At 42.9% G+C, this 24,971-nt stretch overlaps 2 protein-coding genes across 2 annotated transcripts; one reads left to right on the top strand and one right to left on the bottom strand.

The window, feature by feature from the left end:
• Window positions 1–380: 380 nt before the first annotated feature.
• hk2 (hexokinase 2) lies at window positions 381–14,958 on the bottom strand. Its single transcript, XM_076150735.1, has 18 exons — window positions 14,678–14,958; window positions 12,258–12,420; window positions 10,296–10,444; window positions 9,892–10,011; window positions 9,433–9,528; window positions 8,166–8,265; window positions 7,473–7,656; window positions 7,002–7,163; window positions 6,272–6,505; window positions 5,847–6,151; window positions 5,301–5,449; window positions 4,682–4,801; window positions 4,348–4,443; window positions 3,286–3,385; window positions 2,982–3,165; window positions 2,710–2,865; window positions 2,262–2,498; window positions 381–1,507 (listed from the first exon to the last, which is right to left on the bottom strand). The coding sequence occupies exons 1-18, from the start codon at window positions 14,768–14,770 to the stop codon at window positions 1,369–1,371; spliced, it is 2,787 nt and encodes a 928-aa protein (XP_076006850.1). The 5' UTR covers window positions 14,771–14,958; the 3' UTR covers window positions 381–1,368.
• A 1,712-nt stretch (window positions 14,959–16,670) lies between these two features.
• figla (folliculogenesis specific bHLH transcription factor) lies at window positions 16,671–21,556 on the top strand. Its single transcript, XM_076151098.1, has 6 exons — window positions 16,671–16,681; window positions 17,747–17,936; window positions 18,606–18,752; window positions 18,835–18,924; window positions 20,655–20,810; window positions 21,551–21,556. The coding sequence occupies exons 1-6, from the start codon at window positions 16,671–16,673 to the stop codon at window positions 21,554–21,556; spliced, it is 600 nt and encodes a 199-aa protein (XP_076007213.1).
• Window positions 21,557–24,971: the final 3,415 nt, after the last annotated feature.

Raw genomic sequence — 24,971 nt, 5'->3', positions numbered from 1 at the left:
CCTTGCTGTCAGTATGGTGACACGACAGGCACCACTTTGGCCTTCATTTCATCAATCAATCAGGTCTGAGCCGACTGCTGCGCTCTAACAAACATCACTCTTTTACTCTCCTGTTATCTGTTTTAGTAAAAATATGAGACAGGGTGATAAATTGACTGAGTTCTAGGTTTGCGTTTACATCGAATACGTTTTAAAACATGAACAAACACGACAGCAATACTTGCCAAAGAAGACTTGTAGCTCTACCCAAAGTGGCGTAGAGCTACAAGGTTTACGAGACTTCCAGAGAACGCAAAAACAGAGAAACAGACGAAGAAATATGATGCACCTGACCTTGAACCGGCTACCCTGCGCAAAACTGAGGAAAAGTCAGCTAAATGAAATATTGTAGGACAGATCTTTAATCATTTCCGTAGACAGGTCTTTAATCATTTCTGAAATCCCTGTGTAAGCCAGATTCAGTCAGACCAACTAGTAACAGCATTACAGAGGAAAACAGTCTAATGCAAATGTAACGAGAGTGAAAGTTTGAAAGGTGCTGATTTGGTTTGATTTTGAAAGGTTTCCTCCCTGGTTTTGTTTTCGTGCTCACGGGACAGAATTGCAGGAGTCCAGGGGTCTGTGCTGTGACGGAAGCTGAACAGACCTCAGCCTTATTTGTGTTAGCTGGCTTGACTAAACCTAAACCCCTCGGTCAGGCTGAATCAGTATCACGTTGCTGCTACTCGGCTCACTTTGTTAACAGCGGCAAAGTGCGCGGGGCCAGAGAGACCCCCTCAAAGGTCACGCTGTTTTCCAAATTAGGCAAAAGGTGCTTTATATTTCGGCCGAACTGCGGCTCCTACATGCTGCCCCAGGCCGGACATAAGTTGTAATGGCAACAGAGCGCGATTAGAAGTGAGTCAGCTTCGTGACACTGAAAAATCTGACTTGAGCCTGAAGTTAGCCAGCTTAACCCCTTGATCTGGCTTCGTAGCACAGACCCGACAGTTCCTCCCAGGTCAAGGGCCAAAATGAAATCATTCTGTAGTGGAAGTAAGCGTGAGGAAAACAAAACCAGGGAACGTAGCAACCGACTGTAACATGTCACACAGGCTGAAGACTCCTCCAGCAAAAAGGCCAAACTATAACTTAATTTAAACGTTTCAATATCAGCTCACAACATAAATAGTAATGTCATCTATTCATCTACTGAGCACATGTTGTCAAAACATTCACACACACTTTGTGTACACTCACACCAATGTCATTAACTAATTGTACAAAAGATTTTAAAATCAAACAATAAGTGATTACTATGCGTCCGTTATTCACGGTCACCTCGGCTGGTCCTTGGTCGCTCTTCTTCTACGCCGTCACTGGAACTTACTACTCGTTGGCCTTCATCCTACAAGCCACCGCCGTGATCAGCGCCGCTCCTTTGCCGCTGCCGTCCTCCGACTGGAGGAACTTGACTTTGCACTGCGGGGCCAAATCCTGCAACGTCTCCTGCATGATGCTGGAGAAACTGTTGAGGCAGAGGGAGTTAGAAAGAGACAGTGTCAGCACGCATGAAGCAATCACATCAGAGCAACAACACTCCATCTGTCTGTTTTTCTACTTCTATTATTGCGACTATGACATGCTCACGTGTTGCATATTTGGGCCTTAAAATGTAAGATGTGTTTCATATGGAGTGGACAGAAATTGTGCTGGTGCTGGTGACAAACCTAAGATCGCCCTGAACGATTCTGTGATCCATCGATTTAATTAACAAATGACTGCTACTGCAACCAGTTACATGAGACTATAGAGACTCTATTCAGCCAAGTAGCATGTATTTGTATGCACTGGGTTCTTTGTACACAATGGCTCGGAATAGGATAGAGAGGATGGCTTAATGCCGAGTGTGTGGTTAAAGCAAATTCCACGTGGGATGGGAGATGATTGTGAAAAACAATGTTTTGTCTTGTTGTTTGTGAAGGTTACTGGGAAACAACATTACAATAACTATATACATTAGAAGGAGAGGAGGGGGAGGAGAGAGCTAATCTCTTTGTGCAGCAAAAGCAGCTGTTCAATCCCCCCACTCTCTGAGTCTTAACTTTACTTTCTAATTAGCTGTAGCAATTATAAGTGTGACGTCATTTTGCGGAAATCATTGTGTGAGCTTGACTAAACTTCAGAAGCCGCAGTGTTGTTTCTTTATTCTGTAAAACCTAATCCCTGTAGTTATGGCAGAAAAACAGGAAACGCTGCGGCGTGTCATTATCTGCTCTTACTGAGGGTGCAGCTTGTAGAGCGTGCCGTCCACTCCCACTGTGACGGACAGCTGCTCCAGTCTGCGGTTCTCTCTCATCTTGTCCACCACAGCGGCGAGGCCAGCGCCGCACAGCTGGGCCGCGCGACGGGAGACGACGCTGCATACCTCCTTCACCAGGACGCTGTCGTCACATGTGGAGCTGGTGAGACCCAGATGCTGCAGGATGGAGCGGACCTGACGCATGGCCAGGCGGTCACTTCAGGATGAGAGACAATCACAGCAATTATGCACCCGGGAGACATTGAGACAACGGTTGAGAACAATTTGATGGAAATAACTAACAATACCAGTGTATTGTTGTTGCTGGAGCTAATATCCTGGCAAATAACAATAAAACGAAATCTGAATCTGATCTAAAATTCACATGGGCTCTGAAGCGACGTCGAGGGCTCGTCTGTCTCGCTCACCTTGCGATCTGTGACAGGAACTTGGTCTCAAAGATGCCTCGAGTCTTCAGCCGCTCAGACAGTTTGCCCCTGAACAGCAAACCCTTTGCAGTGAAATCCAGCAGGACGTTCCTCACTATCTCCCCCAGGTACATGCCACTGATCATCTTCTCATACCTCAGGGAGACAGACACAGATACACAAGGCGTTATTCTTGGCACCGTTGTTACTCGTGCAGCAGACGACGACTTATCTGCTCTTCTCTATTCCACTACATTCTTCCCAGTTGGCACCTTTGTTTGCTGGGATTGTTGGAGCACTGATCCACAATGTGGTCAAACTGCGTGCAGAAGTCATCCAGTTCGCCTTGTTCTCCAAACGCCCCCCACTCCATGTTGACACACATGCGTCCTTCATCGCCGTCCACCAGATCTACGTACTGCATTTCCTCCATGTAACAGGCGTTTGTGCCTGTGCCTGAATAAAGTGGCAAGGAAAACATCTTTGTAAAGTGGGAAACGAGTGGGAAACCAACTTTTACATTTGGTTTAATTCAACTTCTATTGTTTTTAAGCCAAAGAGAATCGTGTTACTTACCGACAATGAGTCCCACTTCACAGTTGGGGTCCTCGTAGCCGCAGGTCATCATCGTTCCCACTGTGTCGTTCACCACAGCCACAAAAGTCAAGTCGAACTCCTGGAAACAGAAACAGGCTGGCAGTTCTAACTAATAAGAGAAACACCATTCATTTCAGCATTTGATTCGGCTGAGTCAGCAATACCTTCAGGATGTACTGTAGACCCCCTTTGATTTGTCAGAGCTCTTATATGTTTTATGTGTAGGGAGGCAGTGGCTCAATGGGTAGAGCTTTCGCTTGGGAACCAGAGGGTTGCCGGTCAAGCCCCTGAGCAAGGCACCGAACCCTCAATTGCTCCCCCCTCTGCGAAGGGTGGTAATGTAATGTAATGTAATGTGGCTCATACTCTTTCTTCAGGCTACACAATGAACTATTGCTGCGGAACACTGAGTGCTCAAAGTAATGGACCTTGACGAGTCTTAAATAAGCGAATGGAACGCGTACATTCTGAGCACACGCTGGAACTGTTGTTCATGTCAACAATGCTATATGTTCACATTGTCTAGTGCAGGGGTGAAGAACTTCAGCCCTGTTATCACAATCCCCTCCTCAGACCGGCAGATCACTTCGCAAACACCATATATATTACATTACATCCTAAGCGGAAGCTCTACCCACTCGACTACTGCCTCCCTGAGGCTAATACATAGAAACACGTGTACTATGCGTCAACAAAAGACTCCCTTTTCTTTTCTATCTATCTATCTATCTATCTATCTATCTATCTATCTATCTATCTATCTATCTACCGATCTCTATCTATCTTTTCTATTTATTCCCCTGCAGCAGCAAAGTATAAAGGATGTTTACAAAAGGGGCGCGAGGAATCAACTTTAATTCACTAGAAAATAAATCACTGAGGCACAGCTGCCGACACAAACAAGGAGCCAATTTATTGAAATTAAAGTTGTACATTTCTTTGTGTGTGTGTGTGTGTGTGTGTGTGTGTGTGTGTGCGTGTGTGTGTGTGTGTGTGTGTGCTTGTGTGTGTGTGTGTATGTGTGCGTGTGCCCATACTAACCTGTCTGCGTCTGACTGCATCTTTTAGCAACACAACGACATCTTTCCCCTCACAGCCGCTGGCTTTGAAACCCTTCGTCCACTTCAGCAAGATGCCCTGCAGCCGTGATGACAGATGAGGACGAATCGTTAGAAAACAACAGCAAACACACAGTCCACGACTAAATTGGCTTTTCGACTTTTGAGTTTTATTATGGGGATTTTGAGAGGCAGTGGGATCGATGCTCATTTCAGCGTTCAGGCAGGGGGTTAATATACCTGCACAATCCCACCACAGCTGCAGTTCATTAAACTGAGTTTAGGAAGAAGAGAAGAGCTTGAAAACAAATCATTACCTGGTCCAGTTTATTCTGATTACAGGGGAAGGAGAAGGTGAACCCGAGCGGCAGGGATGCTCCTCTCATGCCCCTGTGCTCCAGGAAAGCCGCAATGCACTGCACAATGTGGTCAAACAGCTGGAACACAAATACACACACACACACACATCCTGCTTATCGATCGCACAGCTGGTCAACGGCAGGTCTTACTAGCTGTTTTAAGCTGCTAACAAACTGGAATGTGTGATAGTAAACTATTCCTTTAACAATGTGCATTTCACGCTCCTGTTGAGTCAGAGGTTTGTTGAAGGCCGACCAAGTTTTCAGACAACAAACCTCAGAATGTGGCCTTTGTGATATGCAATTAAAAAATGAATACTGACCTCAGAGCGATGCTATAGCACAGCACTTTTGCTTTTGCCAATTATATTAAATGATGTTCCTGAAGCATGAAATGTTGCTGCTGTTGCTCTTTTGAATATGTTTCTCTTGCTTTTACATTATGAGTTCTTTCAGGTTAAACGTCTGACTCAAAGAAAGTTATTCAAATGTCAAAGTCTTTTCCCATTTTTATTTTGTGGGACGTCTTCCTCCCTAATGCAGAGAGAAGAATGAGCAGCTCAGTTCAGTGCTTCACCTCTTCTCCGGTGCCTTGCATGGTCTCCTGTGGGATGTTGTAGATCTTGTTGTGCATCTCCACGTTGCGTTTCTTTCCACTTTGCACTCGCACCAGCAGCACCCTGAAGTTTGAGCCACCCAGATCCAAAGCCAAGAAGTCGCCACATTCTGATGAGCACAAAGGTCATAGAGCAGCTCGCTCATCAAGAAACCAGAAGAGGAAGATGCAGGAATTATGGATTTACTGTGCCCCACAAAAAATGTGAAGGAGATCAACTTTTCTAACAGAAGGAGGATGAAAGATCTCAGACGGACAGGTGGGAGGATTGTTAACACTGTCATGTTAATAAATAGTATAAAATATAAAATTATTATGGAAATACACAAAATTATAGCTCACAGCACCAGAACCTACAATTATTGACTATTTGAACTTATCCCTATCAAATCGGCCCCATTATGATTATTATTAGTGATGGACACAAGAGTATATACGAGGATAAATACTGGCATTAGCCTGATCCATTCAGAGTAATCATGTCAAGTGAAGGCCTGAGGCGTTTACCTGTCCCATCTGGCGTGGCCCGGACGTAGGCGGGCAGCATCTTGACGCTGGCCTGCTCGTGTGTTTGCTTGCACAGGCCTCTCGCCATCTCCTCCGTCATCCGCATTTTTACCTTGAGCAGCTGCTCGCGGCTTAAGCGCAGGGTGTCGAGGACACGCTGTCGCTCGGCTTGTTGGGCGGCCCAGCGAAAAGCCACCGCTGTTACCATGGCTGCACCCTTCCCGCTGCCCTGCTGTGACTGCAGGAAACGTACATCGCAGTCGGGCACAAGGCGGCGAACCATCTTATTGAGCTTTCTGGCAAACCTGAGAAACAGGGAGACGATAGGGAATTGAACCTGTGACATGTTGCGGCCACTTCAGATATATCTATCTCTCCTTTTTTCATGTGGTTGAGTGAATGTGAGGGTGTACAAGATGAATTACTGTGGATGATTCTTGTAGACCGAACCGTCCACTCCAATCGTGGTGCGAAGCTTCTCCGCTAACTTGTTGTCCCGGATCTGCCGGAGCACAGCGGCCAGAGTGGCGGCGCACAAGTGAGCAGCGCGCGTGGATACGATCTGACACACCCTCCGAGTGGCTATGCAGTCCTCCAACGATGGCTCCAGCATCAGGTTGCGGAGCACCTTCTCAGCGCTCAGCAGACCTTCCCGATCACTGCAGGTAAAGCACAACACCTTAGAGTCCAGAAGACACGCAAAGAGCAAATGAGAATATTACGCAAAAATGCCAAACTCTCAAACTTATTAACACTGTACTGCTTTAAGACAACTCCCAATTTCTTTATCTTGCCGTCCTTGAAAAAGCCCTTTGACTCAGTGATGTCAGTACTCGAAAGAGGAAGAAAAAGAGAGCAGGGCTCAAGAGGCTTTCATTATGCAGGAGGTTGATGAATTCAATTAAGTTCTTATGTTTGAGCTCACTTATAAGAGCGGAACTTTCATTCGCCATTGAACCTATATTGCATCCAAACAGTAGATATTAGAAATTGAGCCTCACAGCACATCTAAGCTTTAAATGTGAGTATCTAGGTTCAGACATGCTGATCGTGTCTGTGTCCATCATCCAAGTGGGTTCCTACAGACACAACTGGCTACAGGAAGCCACGCACCCAGTCACACAGACACGCACACGCACAAGCAAACAAACTAACTTGTCGTTCTCAATAGCGAAGACGCAGCTGGTCGTCAGGTGTCCTGTGGTGAGGAGCTCCGTCGTCGTCCGGCCCTGGAACAGCAGCTGCTCCTTGGCCATCCTCGCCAAGATGAGACGCACCAGCTCCCCCATGTACAACCCGCTGATCATCTTCTCAAAACTGCAGGAAAAAGTTGTCCATCCCTCAAATGTTGTTTTGTTTGAAATAACAATCCATTTAAGTGAAACTGCTTTCTCTCTGCTTTTATTGACCCACGAGGGCGAGAAGAGGCTTGTAAACAGTTTTAGAAAAAAGTGTTACAAGTGTTGAAAATAAAGAAGAAATGAAGATGCATGTTTAATTAAGAAGATGATTACTAATGAGTTACTAATTTAGTGCGCTTCTCCACAAAGTCACACGAACCTTAAGTAGCTGTGCTCATGAAATAACACGCCAGTTGGCACGTTTAAAGGAAAAGGAGATGCTTACAGCTGCTTGCCGGGGTTTAGGGAGCCGGCATCTAAGTCCCGGTCAAAGTCTGTGCGCAGGTCCTCCAGGGCGCCATCGTCTCCGAACGCGCCCCACTCCATGTTCACACACATGCGCCCCTCGTCACCTTCCAGCACGTCCAGGTTGCGCATCTGCTCCATGTAGCAGGCGTTGGTGCCCGTCCCTAAAAAGAGGGGGGGGGGGACATGACTGATGACCTGGCGTCTGACCTCCACATTTGGCTCTTTGCTTGAGATGTAAACTAATCTGCTTCAGCTACAGCTCAGTGATGCCACAATTAGGGATTGTGGGAACATCGATCAGTTCAGTCCAATCATCTCTATTCAAATTCTAAACATTGAACCTCTTTACTGTGACATTTTCCTCAGCACAAACATAAATATTAATACGACTGTGACTTATTATTGAATTATTAATTTTGTATGAATAGAATACTTTCAATGCCTAGACAGAAGCGGGTTTCTGTATAAATGAAACCTCTAGAACTGCAGCAGAGGATTGATTCAACAATGCGGCTGATTGAGGTGAAGTTAGATGTTGAGCACCAGCAGGATCCGTCCATTTCTGGGCTCTCAATCAGCTGAAGAGGCTGCGTGTAAACAGCCATTTACTTGGTTTCTTAGAAGAGCGACTCAATCACTTCAGCTTCACTTCTACGTAGACTCGACTCACCAACGATGAGGCCAATCTCGCAGTGATGGTCGTCGTAGCCGCAGGTCATCATAGTTCCCACTGTGTCATTGATGACTGCCACAATGTCAATGTCAAAGTCCTGCCATGACATTTAATTGTATGTGTTAACAATTGTGTGCATTTAAAATAAATGAAGCAGTCTTTACTCGCCCCCTTTGTAAACACTGTGGCACTGGAGGCGAAACTTGGTCAATTGTTTACCGCAACGTTAAGAATCACAAACTTCACTTTAGGCTGAACAAGTCCAACTTCTTCACCTTCTGGTAACAAGGAGTCGTTAAAAATACATTTTGCTGGTTTTCAGAAATCGCGTGAGAGGCTCCAAAGTGTCATAGCACCAGATGCAGCAGATCTAAAAAACATAAACTTAATATTTTCACTTCAATCCCTTTTCGTTTCTGTCTCAAGCTGTCAAGAAAACATTTCGACGACATTCCCAAAACATTTCCTTGGCCTGTAAAGCATATTTTCGATTTCTCTGAAGGTAGAACCCTTTAGCATTACAGCCTCCACTGTGTCGGAAAGCAACAGAGCGTGTTCAGTTCTCTAGGTCACGGGCTCTTTGATGGTGGGAGCAAGGTCATCGGTGAGCAGGGCGATGGCGGCTCAGCCTGGTGGAGCTCCACACGGCTTAAGAACCTCTGTCAGGCTGCTTCGGTGAATCTGGGTTTGCACAGGCTTTTGTAGAATACATTTTCCAGAAAACTGAGTTACAATCGCCGGACTTACCCACCTGCATCTTTGTCAGCGTTTCGGCAGCCCGAGAGGGAATAACGGCACATCTATACTATATACTATAACCACATTCGAGTAACTAACTAAAGCTAGATGTGAAATGTATGTAACTTTTCCGACTTACATACAAATTCGACTTACAGACGGACTTAAAAACGTAACTTGTTTGTACTTGAGTTGGTGACGTCTTGCTTCACGATGACTCAACTGTCATATTATTGAAGCGCCGGGTTTCATTTCACATTATGCTTTCACATTTCACCTTTTTTTTTGCTTATTTTAAATTCAAATGCCTTTTTTTCTCTCTTCCGCTTTGAGCTGCGTCAGACTTTTTGTATTGAAAAGCCAAATGGCCAATGGCTGCATCTTATCTTCTCAGTGGGGAGTTGCAACAAGCCTTTAAAATCCATTCAGAAGATTTGCAGTTACCGCAACGACGCTTGCCACCTAGCAATTTCTCTGCACACGCTGCTTTCAGCTACGGATCACTCGAGAACATCACACAGCTCACCCCTCGTTTGTTGATGGCTTTCCTCAGCAGCTCCACCACATTTTTTCCTTCTACTCCACTTGCACTGAAGCTTTTTGTCCAAGACACCAAAATACTCTGCACACATGGAAACACAGAGATGGAACAGAACCAATATTATCAGCTTACTCACACTTGTCAACATGTCATTGTAGATTGGACAAGATGGCTCTGCTACACACTGACACATATCTCCAAAACATCAACCTCACTATGTCAGTGACTTGGTTTAGGGGTCATTTTTCAGAATATAATTTTATAAAATCCCTGATGCATCACTTTATGAGACATAGACACAGTGAACCTTTTGACTAAGAAGAACTTGTTCAGAAATCCGTCTGAAGTTATCTTATTGACTTTTGTTTTGCTCTTGGCTCACGAGGCTGAGCAAATTTACACATGTACAGTATGTCATTTTGGATTTTTGGATTTGGGACTCACCTCATCCAGTTCGGTCTGCTGACAGGGGAAAGAGAAGGTGAAGCCCAGTGGGAGCTTCTTGTCCTTTATGTCCATCTTCTCCAGGAAATTAGCCAGACACTCGGCTATGTGGTCAAATAACTACAAATGAGAGAAAAGGTTGTTTCTGTTATCGAGTGTCTGTGGCCAAATATCATGTCCTTTTCGGTGCACCTGTGTCTGCCTGTGTGTGTGTGTGTGTGTGTGTGTGTGTGTGTGTGTGTGTGTGTGTGTGTGTGTGTGTGTGTGTGTGTGTGTGTGTGTGTGTGTGTGTGTGTGGAATAACTTCACAACATTGTAGGTTTTGTGTATACGCAGTAAGACCTGCTGTCACATTAGTGTGTATAGGTGTGTATGGGTGTAAACCAAATGAGAGAGACTCAAACCTCTGAGCCGCTGCCTCTCATGAGCTCTTCAGAAATGGCGTAAATTTGACTTTCCATCTGGACCTTCTGCTCCACGTTAGCTGTGACTTTCACCAGGAGCACCCGGAAATTTGACCCCCCGAGGTCGAGGGCAAGAAACTCACCATTTTCTTCAGATAAAGGAAAAAACAATACATGCACACAATTGTCATTCTTGTAATTGCTCTCATACATCTTTCCAACCTTTTTCTAGCTCCCAAGGCTCATTGTCACTACACCACAATAGAATTTTAAATAAATAAAAACTAAATTGTGAAAAGTGTCTTTGTAGTCTTTGTATCTTTGGTTCTTTGGCTTCAGCGATGACAGTCACAGTTGCAGCACCGTGTTTAAGCCGTGGAATGGGAGTGAAAACCCTGTTAGTCCATCCAGGAGCTGATCACTCACATTCTGCCAGTGTACTTATGGGATTTTGAGGCATAAGTGCCTCCAGCTCACGTGTTTGAGTTTTACCCACAGTGCTCCATGCCAACCATGATGGCAGCACCAGAGGGGCTGATGAGGCAACTCAACAGACAAACTCTCTTTTCTTCCTCACAACCTGCTGTCTCACATTCTTCCTCAGCTGTACCTTTGTGAGCCAGAATGAGGAAACATTTGTTCAAGAAATGTTGAGAGGAAGAATTGAAACGGTCAAAAGTTCATAGATGAGCTCCGTGTTCGCCTACAGGAGTCAGGTTGTACAGATTGTACAGGCGTGAACATGTAAGTGTATATTTTTACACCCATTGTGTCAGAGTGTGAGAAAGACTGAGAAAAAGGACAGTGACACCAATCAGGCCAGCTTCAATAAGTGAGCCTCACAGTCACACACACACATGACATGGACACACAGGTTCCAATATAGAATCATCAAATTTCACTGGAATCCAAGTTTTACCAAGAAAACTCAGAAATGGTTTCAATAAGTATTTTAGACAGACACCGCATAATATAAAGCTCTGGAAAATTGAAAGGACTTCCCATAGCAGTACACCTAATATGGACGAACACCTAAAGCGAAGCATCCCGGAGCACTTTGTCAAGGCAGCAGCAAGACAGCAACGTAAGAGAGAAAGAGAGAGAGAGAGAGAGAGGGTCTTGCGTAGTCAACTGATATTTCCTTTTGGTGTCTTTCTGTCTTTATCTTTGTCTCCCTTCCTCTGTCTCTTCCTGTGTGTTTGAGAGAGCGAGAGAGAGAGAGAGAGATTGTGTGTATGTGCTTGGGTGTTTGTGTTATAGAGATTTGATTCAGATTAAAAGTTGTAGTTATTCTTGTGTTACTGAAATTGCACTAATTTGACTGTAAAATGAGTTTTTGTTGGACTGCTAAACTTGAGGTTGCAGTTATTTCTTCTGAAAGTGACTTGAATATCACATTGCCTCATTTATTTTTGTTGTTGGACTGCAGATTGCGCTCCATCACTTATACCTGAATTGAATAAGCAATATGTTTTTGTTGTGTAATAATGCTGTGAATACCTTGTTTTACATTTGGTTTTTTTCAAGAGCAGCTGATTGAAGAAAATATTGAAATATTAATGAGACAAGTTTGACATCTCTTTTGAGGGAATTTATTGTTATAATAAAATAAATGTAATAAAAAATAATCCTTAGGGGCGGCCCTAGTTTTAATACTGCAAACATGTCAATATTTACTTGAACTCTCACTTTTAATTATACATAAACTGGCTTGTAGTAGGATACTAGTATGAATATGGAGATTTGAAAACACCACGTAAGGGGTTTGGTGATGTTTTGAGCCTTTTCCATACTGCAGTTTTAGTCCGCTTGTAAGGTGAGAAACTGCAAAATCGGTGCATTATTTTAAAGTTACACTGATTTAATTTCCTGTTTCCCCGCATGCCCTTAGCTGGCGTGAAATGCATTCAAACTAGGATTTGCGTGCCAGCTGAGATACCTGCTAGTCGGATGCCTACATACCTGATCCATCTGGCGTGGAGCGGACAAAAGTAGGCAGCATCTTAACGGCAGCTGAGGGGTTGGTGTCTCTGCAGAGGCCTTTATCCATCTCTCGGCGAAATCGTATCGACACATCCATCAGCGTCGCGTCGTCCAGCTGAAGGTGCTGCAGGAAATTGTTTGTCTGAAAGAATTTGGAGAGCAACGCGCCGTTACAAACAATCAAACACAATATCAGGCATTTATCCTTTGGGAAAACTCTGAAAGAGGGTCTGCGCTATCTGTTCAACAATGATTACCGAACATGTAGGTAGTGTGTTGGCCAGTGGAACAGCAACAAGGTTCTAGGCCAATAAAGAATTTAAAATAATTATCTGGTCACCTCCTTTAAGGACTGCACTTTCACGACGGTACCTAACTGCAGCAGACTGGGTATCAAGCTGCAGTGACACGTGTTTGCAGTCACTCTGTTGAGTAGCATGATGGTGAGAACGTGTCAATGCGAGTTTGTACAACGTCAGCAGAGATGAAAACACAACAGCAGTGACTACATTGTTATCATAAAATAAGACTGTTTTAATTGTTTTTCTGGTCTTTAACGGTCTCTTTGTGCTGCATTTGACTGAGAGTGGTTTGAAGAGCTCCTCACACTGCTACTAACTAAGATGAATCATAGCTGCTTTGTTGATCACATGTGGCCAAATTGCAGTTTTCCCCTCGCTCTCACTGGGAAACAACCCCATAAACACCCAATTCATCAACAAACGAGGACTGCCAAAAGAAACAAACAGTTCTTTGAGTTCTTTGCAGCATGCGACAGAACCATTATTTCTGAATCCAATACTGAGTTACTTTGCTCAGTCAAGGGCCACCGTCTTACAAATTCAAGTGTTCACAGACACTGAATAAACTTTGTCGCTGCACACACACGCTTTTTATGCTAGTTAGATTTATTTGATTGAATTGTCATAAATTGAAAAAAGATTGAATTTATAACATTTGTCTAAGCGCCCACTCCCTGCATCTTCCTGTCTGAATAAAAAAAAGAGAAAAAAAGAGAACAAACTTTTCACATTTCATGAAAAGGGGCCTAGGATGATGGAATGGTTATCTGGGATTTGGAAGCAAAAGGTTCCCGGTTCAATTCCAGGCTCCTCCTAGACTGGAGAGTCAGTGTTGTTGCGCAAGACATTTTACAACTAACTGCTCCTGATGCACTTCTGCCTTCAGCGTATGTGTGGGTGAATGTGAGGTACTTCAGTACAAGGTTATAAAAGACACAAACTACTTCAAACTCATAGGGTTTGATGGCGAACCGGGTCTCGCTTTTTAATGGAGCTGTTTAAACAAACTTCTGTGTACCTTTGTGTTCATGTGCTGCGGAGGAGTTTATAGAACCTGCAGGAATGATTTGTATCTGTTAAAATGGCAACACTTGACACCTAAATTGTTCAAATCTTTCAACACTGAGCTAATAAAGCAGCTTCGAGTGCAGTTGAGGAGCAGTGAATGGTTCACCTCATCACAGGGGTCATTATTTATTGGACAAAAACATTAAACATTTCTAAAAACTAATAAACTAGAAGCCAAAAAAATGTTTCACTGATTACAGAGCTGTGTGTGTGTGCGTGTGTGTGTGTGTGTGTGTGTGTGTGTGTGTGTGTGTGTGTGTGTGTGCGTGTGCGTGTGCGGCCTCTGCCCTGTGGCCATGAAGAGCTGCATGCATGTAAGTCAAGATGTTCTCATAAAGATGAAAGATTCGTTTTTTTTTCCTTATTTCCCTTGAAAGTATTGACCTCACTGGATCAAGAGCGAACACCATTTGTTCTGTGTTTTCAATGTTTCATACTTACACTTGGTCCCCACAGTGGCCATCTGCACTAACAGCTAACAACACAATAACAGACACAGATAATAGATAACAGATATTAATCGATAATAGATACAGATAATAGATAATCATTGATAGATAACCACATTTTATACAAAAAACTGTTGTTTTTACTGTGCTTTCTCAATAACATCTCTCTTTGTCTCTACCTGTCTCTCTCTCTCCCTGCCCCCCCCAGTCTTCCTCGGCAGAACACAGCTAAATGGCAACACAGCTGGCTCTCTGGTCGATCAGTGATCTCCACTTCCTCTACCAACGCATTGTAAATGCTAGACGTTATCGAAATAACAGGAAGTAGGAGAAATGGCTTTAAGCCAGCGACGGTCTCCTGACAGAGACGCTGGAGTTCAGTCCGCTGTAGATGTGCTCACCATCGACAGCAGAACTTCTAGGTTTGACCCTTAAGAGTCACATAATCTGACGGGTCACACGTTTGAGCGTTACACCGGGATCCACAACCGCCTCGCAGTTGGGCTACTAACTCAGAGGTCACGTAAGAACTCGCCAAATGAGATCCACAGTAGCTCATTGTGGAGTGAACCAAACTCACCCTTTGAATTTGATCATTGTGCAGTTCTGAACTATAATCCTCCGGAAGGTCCGAGACGATCATTTTCTTACTGATGTGTGGCGACTTTGACATCCTGTAGCTTATACGAAGTTGTTCCTGCTACAAGGGCGGCTTCTTTAAGTAATAAATAAAACAACAAATATGAAGACACTTCACTAGCTGCTCATATCTGTGCTCTTAAACTCTTAAAAGTGCCGCTAAGTCCAAGTAACAAAAAACCCGCAGTCATCTGAAACTCCCAGCTTCCTGGAGTTGGCTGCTTGGTGACCTCACCATGTAGCTAGGCTGCTGATTGGCTGACGAGAACGCGCGCCATGACAGTCCCAAGGATGTACAAAACCTGTTCTCCTTTGCAGCTCCACTTTGCTGCACCACTTTACTCTGTTAAATTCTGTTCCATTCTTTTCTTTTCCATTCTGTTCCACTCTGCTCTACTCTTTTATCACTGATCTGTGTAGTTATCACTACAGGTACAGTAGTTAGACAATATAACAGAAATACCTCATAATATAAACACAATCAAATTATATTCAACAGGATTTTAACAAATATCATCCAATTATTGCATAAATGTTGCATGTTGAGGTTTCTTCCTTTTTTCCTTATCCATCTAGGTTTTCTTGGGAGTTTTTCCTCGTCTTCCTTGAGAGCTTTGGACTGGGTCGGGAATTTTCCTGATGTGGGTCTGTTAAGCCCTTTCAGACATTGTATGTGATATTGGGCTATACAAATAAACTTGACTTGACTTGACTTTAATTATGCTGTCAAACCTTTGCTTACCTTAGTAATTCCAAATTAATATTAATATGTCATGTATAAATTGTGAACATGCCACTTATACTAACTTGTAAGCAACTTAAAGCTTGTAATGTTTTTTTTTCATTCTGCGTTTCGGGGCTGCTTTGATGAGGGTTCCAGGTTTATATAACTCAATGTAAAAAGGTGCTGTCATTTTGGTTATACATTTTTAATACACATTTGGTCTTGAAAGGTAAAATGAGGAGGGAACGAAAAGGAGGAGCAGAGGATATGCTAACCTACCTAAGAACCGTTCGCTGTTTCACTCCTTGATGGTTGCCAATGAGGATGAATTCACATTAAATCAGCACTGAATCAATATAAATGTATTGTGGAGCAAAATATGTATAAATGATGAACTGTCAGCAAATATTAATAGATAGATTAATTTCTGTGAGCCTGAGCATATCTTTCATACTGGTTCAAAGTTGTGTATGTTAATAAAGGGAGAGTGTCAGTGATACTGCACCCTGTCAGCCACACTTTCCCCTTCAGAGAGATCATATTCAGAAAACACCCTCATGGCAGCCAGAGCAGCTTTTGAGGCAAGTCTATGTCCTTCCTGAAGAAGCAGATTGGGTAGAAACCCTTAAGCAGCACAGTGCTCAGTGCTGCTCGCCCTTGAGTCAAGTTAAAAGCACCGAAGGACACACTTGCAGTAACGCTGTGATCAACAGCCCAGACCATTAATTATTTATAGCCAAAGTTTGGAAGTTATGTCTGTACACGTGAGGTAGCAGTCCTCTTAATGGCAAAGCAAGACATTGAAATACCTGGATCACATGTGAATATGTATGCAGGACATTTTTATTGCATTAGTCTTCCTGTGGTCCATGACACAGAAAACTATTTTGTAACTTCCTTTTGTGGAAGAGCCAACTCCCAAAACATAACAGAAAACTTTTCAATATGTTGGTCTTGAAGGACTTTGACGCAGGAATGATCCAACCATCTCCCAGCAGGGGGTTTATGCCATTATCATTACTTATATGCCAATGTGAAGCATGTACTTATGTCACTACCCCCTTGGTACTTTAGTCATTAAAAAACAGATTTCGATGGTGTCTCTAAATATTTATTCAATCTTAATTTTTCTTTACAGGTGCAAGTCTATGCTTTAAACAATTTGTAATGTATTGCAGCATTGTTTCTGAATTTGAAGTAATCAGCATCAATGATACTTGTGTGAATAATTTTAAGTTGAATGGAATTGATTAATAATTTTGTGTACATTTTCACTAATTTAAACATTGATTTATGACATATACATGTTGATACTTATAAGGCTGATTCAATGTTTCTTTCATCATAGAGTAGGACCTCTCTCCCTTGCATTGCATCTAATTGCACAGCCTATCTTTGGGAGGAATGAGCAGTTGAAGATTGTTATATCACTTGGATAGACGGTGGTTGAAAAGTAGAGACTGTTGTGACGAAAACCAGTGTGCTTATAGTTCTTCTATGAAGCAAATAAAATAAGAACAAATTCCAAACAAAGTGTGTGAGTGTGGGTGTGTGTGTGTGTGATTGTTCAAATGTGCAATTTTGCCTCCACCGCCCAAACAGCAAATCAGAGAGAACCCCAGCAGACACATCAAGACCCAGCTAAACAAACTCAATCAAAGCAGCAGCTGATGGGCTCTGGAGAGTTAACAGGAATTAAAACACCAGTTATATCTAAATAGTAGTCTTATAATAGCTTATGTCACTTCTATAACTGAGAGTGACATGTGCATCCAGTGCTTTCCACATCATTTACATTTGTATTATGTTTTTTTAATGTTTGTTTTTACATTATTTTAAATATGTATTGTTTTTACTACCCATCATCCCCTAATCTCAACCCTGCCAATTGAGACATCATCTCCGACTACTATAACTTGGAAATGCAAATAAAACATAAAATAAGAATGTACCCTTAAATGAAATGAAAAGCACTCGATTGTGAGTGTGCGTGTGTACACACGAACGGTGCACATTGCTTTTAAATGTATATTTATCTATATGTATTCATAATGTCATGACTTAAGAAATAGATGAGAAAATCAATGGAGTTGTAGAAGAATTGCGTCAAATCGCCATAGCCGTGATTAATTGACGCGCTTACGTCATCGCGTTGGACGCCAGGTGTCCAATTAAGCGCGCGAGGCACAGGTGCGCTCGTTTCGTTTCATACCCTAATTCCCCTGCAGCTGTAATGGCACCGCTTTGGAAACGTAAGTAAAGACGCCACAAATGAACGCAGCGCAGTGAAATGAGGGTGCCGGAGCAGGAGCTGATGGGCGACATCCTGATGCGGCTGACAGGCGAGTCGGCGCTGCCCGCGTACCGAAATATCCAGAAGTTTAAGCGTGACACAGACGGATTCTACTTCGTGGCGGAGGATTTCAACGAGACGGTGAAGAAACGAGAGATGGTGAACGCGAAGGAGCGAATGAGGGTGAGCGCCCCCCAGAGGCCGCGACGGGAAGCTGCGGGTTACGCTGAAATTACATGTTTACCTCACGAGAACGGCGACTAACTATATGTGATCTTTGACACATTATGACCTCCAAAGGACTTGTGACGTGAATTATTGATTGTTGACAACTTCACATGTGTAGCACCTATCGTACCATAGAAAAATACAAAACGGGTCGGACACAAACCTCCATACAGCCAAAGTGCTTTACAGTGTGTCCAGTAGAGAAGTTTAACATGGTGAACATTGGAAGTGAACCTGCCTGAGCTGACAGGGTCCCCTCAGAGGCCTGTGAGCGAGGGAACTGCTGTCACAACAACAACAACGCCTCAGTATTGTTGTTTAGAATAATTGTATTACGTCTTCGCATGGCTAAGGACTACTTAATCATTGTGTGTGTGTGTGTGTGTGTGTGTGTGTGTGTGAGAGTGTGTGAGAGAGCGAGAGAGAGAGAGTGAGTGAGAGAGATCCTTGTTATTCTGAAGCAGTGATTGAGTCCTGCTGCTCAGATGCTCTGGTTACATGCTCATTTGTTGCACAATCGCACAGGTTGATAGCTTTCATACCAGCACTGAATCGATTTAAAATGTATTTTCAGAGGGGGGGGGGAGAACTCTGTGTGACTGTGCTACCTTTTTTTCTCTGCAGATCAGGAACTTGAATGCCATGTTTTCCCGCCTGAAGCGCATGGTGCCACTTATGCGGCCGGATCGGAAGCCGAGTAAAGTGGATACGCTTAAAGCAGCGGCTGAGTACATCCGATTGCTTGTTGCAGTCCTAGAGGACACTGATGGCGTGAGAGCGATTGTGTTCCTGTGGAGTCTATACGATGACGTTCTTTGAGATTCTGATTTGTGTTATATTGTAACTTCTTTAGGATGATGGCAGCAGCACTGATTTCCTGAAGAATGCAATATCTTTTGGTCAGACTGAAGGCTTCGGCAGTGATCTGTGGAGAGTGGATGATGTGAGTTAGTGTGTTTTACATGATCGCATAACAATATGGTCTTATATAGAGCCCTGACGGATACATTACCGGAATATAATTCAGCTCACTGAGAATGTATTTATGTATTTAACATAATGACATATTTGTGCTGCATCATTTGCATATCTGGCACAAGAAAAAGTCAGTAGTCAGTCTTAGATATCTGTATTGAATATTTTAATATGAAGAGTGAGCGATGCATGGTGGAGCAGAGTAGCTCCTCTCAATCGAGACTGCCCCCTGCCCATTTAGCAGTTATTAAAGTTTACTGAAAGGAGGTCAAAAGAGGTTTTCAGGCGGGATTTGAAAACCTCAAGAGAACCTGCCTCTTTAACAGGTGAGTTCCAGAGCAAAGGATCGCAGTACGGAAATGCTTTATCTCCAAAGGTCTTTTCTTGACCTTCGGAATGACATCTAAAAGATGAGATCTTAAAGAACGCGCTGGGACGTAATTAGAAATAAGGTTAGAAAGGTACACAGGAGCTAGGCCATGTAGTATCTTATAAGTAAGAAGTAAAACCTTACCTACAGGATGACGTGATGAAGGCTGGTACAAGTGCTTCAGCAACTCTAAGACTTCATGCCCGGACTCAGCTCTTGACCACAAGGAACATCAAAAGTCGACTAGGATACGCCAGGGGGAATTTGGATAGGACTACAGAGTTTTGGGAGACAGTTCTATGGACTAATGAAACCAAACTGGAACTGTTTGGACATGTGGACCAGCGCTATGTCAGGCGTGCCAGACTTACAACCAGAAGAATACCATCCCCCCGGTCAAGCATGGAGGTGGGTCATTGATGATGTGGGGCTGTTTCTGCGGCAGGAAGTGGGAATCTTGGTCGTACCTGGCATCATGGAGTCACAGCAATACCAGGCCATTTTAAAGAGGAACGTGATGCCTTCTGTTGACAAATTTAAACCTTCGAAATCATTGGACCTTCCAGAAAGACAATAATCCCAAGCACACCTCCAAGTCAACCCAAAGCTTGGTTGTGAAAAAGATCCTGGAACATTCTGGAGTGGCCTTCTCAGTCACCAGATTTAAATGCGATTGAAAATCTTTGGTGGAATTTAACAAAGGCAGTTCTAGCATGGAAGCCATCAAACTGAGCTAGAGGCAAAGATTCCAGTTGAGAGGTGTAAGAAGCTTGTCAGCACTTACCGAAAACGTTTGTGGTGCATCCTTTAGCTTCTTACTTCTAACAAAGTACTGAAGCCGGGGGTTGAATAATACTGCACATGCACACGTGTTAGAAGAGTTACATTTTTCATTAGAACTTAACTTCTGTTGTCAAAAAAACTGAAATGTGTATCAATACATATTGTTTGTTTTTTTGTCATTTATTGTCATTATCTTTTATCCACATCACTATGAGGGGGTTGAATATTTCTGGTTGCAGCTGTATAAGCTGATTGGAGGAGTGACTCATTAATTTAGACCTTTTGCTATTCATGTCTCAGCTCGTGTGTGAGTCTGACCAGGGAGGCTCTCAATCCATTCTTACATGCAGAGATCAATGAGGACTTCTGCTCATTAAAAGCAGTGAGAAGTTGTTTGATTATTTTTGTAGCCGTGCCTCCAGATCCGATCACATGACTGATTAATGATGAGACATTACTAAGGAGGTTGAAGGGACTTATGCCAGTTAACGGAGGTGAAAGATGGTTTGGACCCTGAGAGGAGGTTTCTGTTTTTTCCTCTGTAGTTGCTAAACGGCATACCGGAGGAATGCATGGAGGACGGCTTCACCGCTGCCCCAGATCCTCCGCCCGAGGACGGACACATGACCGCGCTGATGCTGCAGCACTGCGTGATGCCAGCGTACCAGTTCATCGTCCAAGTGGCTCCAGATCAGACCATGGTAACTCCTTCAAAGGCTCATTGCTCAATATTCTTCACTATTTACTATTCTTTATTATTCTACTTGAACTTTGACAATAAGTTTGAAGCTGTAATAGAACAGAGTTTAAATTTTGTTTAAACCAGGAGTCCTGAGGCTTTTATGTCTTCCTACAATTATGGGTCAATTGTCTCTTACATGTGTACCAAACTGGGCAAAAATTGGATTTATCTTTTTCCCCCCTCTCACGCTTTGCTGAACTTGGCTGCAGTTGAGTGGGTGTGCTGCATCTCATCATGAATGAATCAGGTGGCTTTTACCAAACGTGGTGGACATGTGACCTCACTACTCATGCACATAATGAAACGTCACTCAACCTGTTGGTAGCGCTATAACAACAGTTCAACTTTGTCAGTAGCTTTCAGGACGCCGGCATTGCAGAATCAAGTCTGTTGTTTTCTTTTCTGATTTCCCAGCCTTTTATAAAGTTAAAAATAGAAAGCTAAATTTTGATCACTGTGACACATATTCATGGACAAAATGACTCAGTGAATTGCTTTTCACAATTTCTGATGAAACCACTCCTTCTCATTCTTTTTTTAGTAGTTCTGTGTCCGATGGGGGGGCGGGTCCACATTCCACATTTCCAAAATATCTGGCGTGATATTTAATGCAGCCTGTTGTTTAGTTTCTTCACAACCTGTAGCTGGTCAGTGTCCAATGTAAAACTGTGCATTAGTTCCTTTGGTCTGCGTCTCCAGATGTGACTGCGAACCAACAGCCGCAACAAACACAATCGTACCCCAGCAGCTCAGTGTGTGCTTGTACTTCACTGAACACCCACGGCTGTGCAAATGCCACCCAAAGAGGCAGCTTGAACACCCAAATGTTTGATATTTATATTTACTTTGTTCTTAGAAAATGAAAGCTTTCAACAGACAGATTATGACTCTTTGGTGCAAAGTAACATGGCGTTGAAAACACATTTAGATAAGGTCTTAAATTGCACACAATTGGTAGATGAGATTGAGTTGTAGTCCGTGCTGCTGCCAGAATCAGGATAAACAAAATCGAGAGGTTTGAAGCGGAGCTCTGTTGGACTTTTATATAATCACCGGTATGAGTGGTGTGAATTTAGCAATGCTTCCCCATGACGGTGAATGTTTTCTCTTGTTGCAGTCTGCAGAGCACAGGGCGAGGTCGCCTTTTAACAGACCTTCAGTAACAGACTGAGCTTTTGTTTAATTTCTCTTACTGGCAATCAGGACAAAGCGTTTGATTTGCAGCGTTTGATGAAGTACCTCGTCATCTGATTGGATGATTGAAGGTGAAGAGCTTTCGCTCTGGAAGGTTCCTCTGACTTGTTGCTTCCCAAACTGATGCTGATGTTGGGCGTCTGAGCGGGACCTCAGGTGAAGACAAAGAAGTCAATGAAGTCACTTGAATTTGATGGATGCCTGGTTTCATCTTGGTTGATTTAAATTGATCTGGCTTATTTTTCCTCCTCATTTTGGCGGTATCATTATAAAAACGTCACCTAAAGTAGTAATCTATCTCTTGAAGTGAGACTTTGATGCTGGTTACATGACGGAGCAGAACGAGCAGGAAATCAGATGCAGCTTCTGTCATTATGGTAAATGGGCTGTACTGATGTAGCGTGTTTGTCCAAGGCGCCGCACATGTACTTCACATTCACCCATTCTGAGGGAGACAATGATCTAATGATGTCAGGTGCAAGCCAGTAAAGGATATTATATAATGACTGTCATTTGCATATTTGCCATCATATCCTTTCTGTGCTCTCAACTGATCAGAGTTCTGTATCACAGCAACATAGCCCCTGTGTTTTGCCACGCATCCTTCATCATATTAATTGTTCCTTGACATGTTTCCAATACCCCCGCCGTTCTGTTGTCATGGTGCGTGGACATTGGAGGACTTATTGCTCCAAAATGTTTGTTTTTTGGAAGTTTGCAGAATTGAACTTTCCTAGGTTGGAAATTAAAATGAGCAGTCAATTTGACAGATGTTTACTGTATTATGTTTGTGCTGTCCCCAACTTGGAATAAATATTATTTTTCTATGTCTTCATTCAACAGATGTCTCAACCCACCTGAGTGGTCGTTTGAGCCAATGATGGAACATCTGACAGGTGAGGCTGCAGCTTTGAAAACCGATTAGAAGCTTGGTCATCACAAAATCATTACACATCCAAAATTAAAATGTCGGAAAGTTAACTGCATGTGTGAAAACATTGAAAAATGCTGAATTGATTATGTAAAAATCAATCAATGCCAGAGCAAAGTTCCATCAGTGGCTGTCTGATTTTAGTCCTGACCCAGGGTTTTGGGTTTGCTGTTTGTCCAATAATGTAGAAATGCTGCCTCCTAGTGGTCAGAATGATCACTGACATTTATAACGGCTCAGTTTTCAACCAACTGCAGTTCATGTCATCCAGTCACAAATCACAGCCTTCAGTGTGTCCACAGCAACAATAAAACCTCAGCAGCCTAACTTCTATGACTGTGGTTTAACTGTAAATGTGTGTAAACTGAGTGTAGTAATGATGATTTTATCGTTTATTTAGGGGCTTCTTGCTTTGAAGAAAGGATTTTCCTTGAAGATGTCATTCTATTTGGAATAATTTCATTTTGCTTTTGAAATTGACAGGTTCCGTTTGTGTTTTTTTAAACTCGGTTTTATTTTTATTTAACTGTATCCTGGCAGCCCTGGAATAAAATGTACAAAATGGCTTTGAGATTTTTGTTTGTAAAAGGTCGGCCGAGCCAAATACCAACGTGAAACATTTGTGTCTCATTAGGTCGACTCAGATATGCAACCTAATCACCCAAGGGTGAGATGCACCAACTCCTCTGTCCAGAGTGATAAGCAGAAGCTAATTAGCGTTGTTTGGCTCTGCAATGTTTTATGTTCTAATTATCTTTGACAGGAGGTTTAGTGCCATGATTCATTTCAGAAAAAAGTTGCCGCATTTTTTGTTGTTGTTGTGTTGCTCCTATAGACATGAAGAAGGTTCAGGCTTAGTAAATAGTGTGGAGTTATTGCTTTTTAAGGATATATTCTGCTTTTTGTTATTTGCCCTTATTTGTGTGGGGAACATAAGCTCATATCGCACTGTAAGTGATGAATATTGTCAAAATGTCAGCGTTGGCGTTGTGCCCTTTAGAAATGAATCCAGTAAGATAAACCCAAAGTCACTGAGCTGCACTGAAATGTTATTGTGATTCGTCTTTTCACTTCTGTGACATGGTGACATTGACCTTTAACGTGACTTTACCTCAACGTGTCAATCTGCAGTTTTTCCTTTATACTATAAAGTATAAAAAATTAAAATAAAGATGACCATTATATAGCTGGATCTGTGTGCTGCTTTATGTGTGTGTGTGTGTGTGTGTGTGTGTGTGTGTGTGTGTGTGTGTGTGTGTGTGTGTGTGTGTGTGTGTGTGTGTGTGTGTGTGTGTGTGTGTGTGTGTGTGTGTGTGTGTGTGTGTGTGTGTGTGTGTGTGTGTGTGTGTGTGTGTGTGTGTGTGTGTGTGTGTGTGTGTGTCTCTCTCTCTCTCAAGAGGGAGCTGAAGTGGATTGAGCTGTTCTGCACATTAAAGCAGAGATGTTTCAAAATAAAAGCCTATATAAAAATGCAAACATGGAAATCGTATGCATGTGTCCCTTATATAAAATCATGTAGTTAATATACAGGTTAATTAAAAGAATATTACTAAATATTTCATCTTAAATATAAATTATCCCAAAACATTACAGGACACTTTGAACACACTTTAGGCCTTTTCTGGGCATTCGATCTCATTTCTCACTATATCAAGATGACTCTTAACAACACTTTTGTAATGTGACTTTATGAGTGAACATGAGGGGATGGATCCTTTTTCTGTGCTTAAACCAATCAAAGAAGGCGGGGTCAAAGTAAGAATGTTTAACCCTTGCAGGCTCATATGTGGCGGTGATCTGCACTCTGTTTCACACCTTTTCCCAGGCTTTCCCCTATTTCGACAGAGGGTGGCGCCAGTTCCATATGTAAACAATTCAAACATGCCTTTTTATTTTATACTGTATCTGTTTTTACTCTCGATAATCCAGCGTCTTGATTCTGCATCACACCTCTAAAAAGGCTTCACATTGGCTTCGCAAACAAAACTGGGAGCG

The sequence above is a fragment of the Genypterus blacodes genome, unplaced genomic scaffold (assembly GCF_046128005.1).
Source record: "Genypterus blacodes isolate CSIRO-AG114 ecotype Tasmania unplaced genomic scaffold, CSIRO-AGI_Gbla_v1 ptg000053l_1, whole genome shotgun sequence".
NCBI classification, from domain to species: Eukaryota; Metazoa; Chordata; class Actinopteri; order Ophidiiformes; family Ophidiidae; genus Genypterus; species Genypterus blacodes.
The sequence above is the reverse complement of the archived record's forward strand: the minus strand, read 5'-3'. Positions and strand labels throughout refer to the sequence as shown.